Below are 3146 nucleotides of genomic sequence, written 5' to 3' on the forward strand. Positions count from 1 at the left end.
GAGGTTGGCCGGACCCCCCCCCCCCCCCGTGAGTGCACAAATTTTTGTGCACCGGGCCTCTAGTTAAATTATAATAGCTCTGTACAACAGTCTTAACCCAATGCCATTAAGACTGGATCTATTGCCCTAGCTGGTTTGGCTCAGTGGTTGTAGTGGTGGCCCATGGACTGAAGGGTCCCAGGTTCAATTCTGGTGGTCAAGAGCACTTACTTTGGTTGCAGGCTCCATCCCTGGCCCCAGTCAGGGCATGTGCAGGAGGCAACCATTTGATGTTTCTCTCTCTCTCCACTCTCCCTTCCACTCTGCCTAAAAAATCAATGGGAAAAATATCTTCGGATGAGGATTAACATAAGTAAGTAAGTAAATAAATAAATAAGACTGGATCTATTTGTTTCCTTACTGTGGCCAGAGGGAGTGGCAGAAACTATTAAAGAAAAGCGACAGGCCTGGCTGGCATGGCTCAATGGTTGAGTGTCAACCTATGAACCAGGAGTTTCACAGTTTGATTCCTGATCAGGACATATGCCCAGGTTGTGGGCTTGATCCAAAGCAAGAGGCAGCCGATCAATGATTCTCTCTCATCATTGATGTTTCTATCTATCTCTCCCTCACTGAAATCAATAAAAAAAGAAAAAAAGAAGAAAAAAGCACGTCAGGTCTAAGTTTTTTTTATTATTCTTAGTCTCTCTGATCAAAATCTTTGAGATAATTAGTTTCCCGAGTTATTCTATTGGCTGACTCTTAAGAAAACCAACCAACCAACAACAACAACAAAAAATGCCCTGGCTGCTGTAGCTCAGTTGGTTGGGTGTTGCCCTATGCACAAGGAGGTTGTTGGCTCAATCTCTGTAGGGGGCGTGCAAGAGGCAGTTGATTAATGTTGAGCTTTCACATCGATGTTTCTCTCTCTCTCCCCCTTTCTCTAAAAATCAATAAACTATTCTTAAAAAAAAAAAAGACAGACAGGTCATTCTGGTTCTAAGAGAAGGCCACAGCCCTTTTTACTCATCTACAATGCATTATGATGAATTTAAAGTTAAAATCACAGCATTTAGAACTGTTCAGAAAGTAATATCGTACATGGCTTAGATCACTAATAAAAAGTGAACAGGACACACGCAAAAAATAAATGCAATCGCTATGCTCATTCAGATGTACAAACTTTTACTAGGAAAAGTTATTGTATAGTAGTCAGGTGTCTAGGAAAAACATTAAGAGTTAAAGCTAAGTATCTTGATTTTTAAAAAAAAATATTTTTATTGATTTCAGGGAGGAAGGGGGAAGGAGAGATAGATAGAAATATCAATGATGAGAGAGAATCATTGATTGGCTGCCTCCTGCATGCCCCACACTGGGGATCGAGCCCGCAACCCAGGTATGTGCCCTTGGCTGGAATCAAACCTGAGACCCTTCAGTCCGCAGGCTGACGCTCTATCCACTGAGCCAAACCGGCTAGGGCTCTTGACTTTTCTTACAAAACAAAGTAAAAAAGTAATTTCCATTTATAATACATATAAATACCTTATCGTTGGGTCACTATTTGAGGTAATCCATACACCTGCAAAGTTGTTTGCATAGATTTTATTCTCTATGAATTGTCCTCTTCCTTTTTCGTGGACATATATTCCTCCAGTCTGCCCATGATGAATTTCACATCGAACCACTGTGGGGTTAGCATAGGCTTTTACTTCAAAGCCTGCTATCCTGTTTCTGTGTATGTTGCAACTTTCAAAGTAACCCTGAAGAAATACAGAAATTAAACCTGTAGGTAAGGCTAGTTTCCTAGAAGAAAAATTAAAAAAAAAACCCACATTTTTAAATGTACATGTCAAAATTAAGTATCAGAGATGTTCAAGAGTAGGAATAAAACAAAGATATTCACTAAATTTCAAATGATAAACATGGAAGGAAATATTTTAATTTCAGTACAACAGAACTACAAATACTCTAATTAGTCTGAATATATTCAATGCCAGGAAAGAAAAATAGGTAAGTATGCATTTCCTTCAACAAAACATTTATAAGTATTGAAGACACTAAGACCTTGTAGCCTTAAAAATGTCACAAGAAACCAACTTCTAAAAAGTTGACCTAGAGACAACCAAGATGGTGGCATAGGTAAACACCTGAATTTGCTGCCGTGCACAACCACATTAAAACTACAACTAAAAGACAAAACGAATATCATCCAGAACCACGGGAAGGCTGGCTGAGTGGAAATTCTACAACTAGAAGGAAAGAGAAAAGCGCATTGAGTCTGGTAGGAGGTGCAGAGGTGTGGAAGTGTGGAGCTACCGAGGCGCGTGTGAAAGGGGCTGGCAGCCGGGTAATGCTGTTGTCTTTTGCAATCGGGAGGGAGATAAAAGCTCCGGACTGCTCTGAACTCCAGTTCCAGGTGAGAATTTGGGGACCCAGATTCATACGGAGAGAAACTGGACTGTGTGGCATCAGGTCGGAACGTGAGGGCAGCTTTCTCACAGAGGTGCCTGTAGCGTTTATTGTTCCTGCATGGGGCGCGGGACACAGTCCCCAGGACCTCTCCTAGGCAGAGCAGACTGGCAGCCATTGCTGTTTGCTCCATCCTGGTGATTCCCTGAGACCCTGCCCCACCCAATTAACACCCCCGCCCAAGCTGTGCGCAGAGCCTTTTGCATACTAATGGCCTGGCCTTTCTCTGCCTAAAAACCTGTCAAACTGTAGCTGGGTCAGAAAACCCCAGAGCTTCCAAAAGAAGGCCTAAGGCTCGTCAGCAGCCTGCATTGCTTCATAGCTGCACTTCATCTGGGCACCTCCAAACCCCAAACAAAGAGGAGGAATCTGCAGATCTCTCTGTAGCTCCTGCTGGGTGGCCTCAGGCAGTGGCTGACTTTGCACCTCCTTGGAGATCCAAGAGCCAGTCTACCCAGTGGTCAGAGTGTTACCATCCAGATTACAACTCTTCACATCCATAAGACCCACACTCAGGGGGCAGACTCAGTGGGAGCCAAAGCCCCACTAGAGCAAGTCCTGCCTCATAAGGGTGTCTCCAGCACAGAAGTTCTCCCACTGTAGACACAAGTGGTCCTCACAGCCAATTGGCCTGGAGGTCAATTCCTCCCAGTGATACCAACAGCAATCAAGGCTTAACTACAACAAGACTGTGCACA

General features: G+C 43.5%; 1 protein-coding gene across 1 annotated transcript in view; it reads right to left on the bottom strand.

Annotated features, from left to right (window-relative positions):
* Positions 1 to 3146, bottom strand: part of FBXO11 (F-box protein 11) — a 33074-nt gene that overhangs the window by 11677 nt on the left and 18251 nt on the right. Inside the window, exon 11 of the mRNA XM_005864808.2 lies at positions 1522 to 1739. Within this exon, the coding sequence (XP_005864870.1) occupies positions 1522 to 1739 (218 nt within the window). The remainder of the gene's footprint in view (positions 1 to 1521; positions 1740 to 3146) is intronic.

Source organism: Myotis brandtii, unplaced genomic scaffold (genome assembly GCF_000412655.1).
Source record: "Myotis brandtii unplaced genomic scaffold, ASM41265v1 scaffold191, whole genome shotgun sequence".
Lineage (NCBI taxonomy): Eukaryota > Metazoa > Chordata > Mammalia > Chiroptera > Vespertilionidae > Myotis > Myotis brandtii.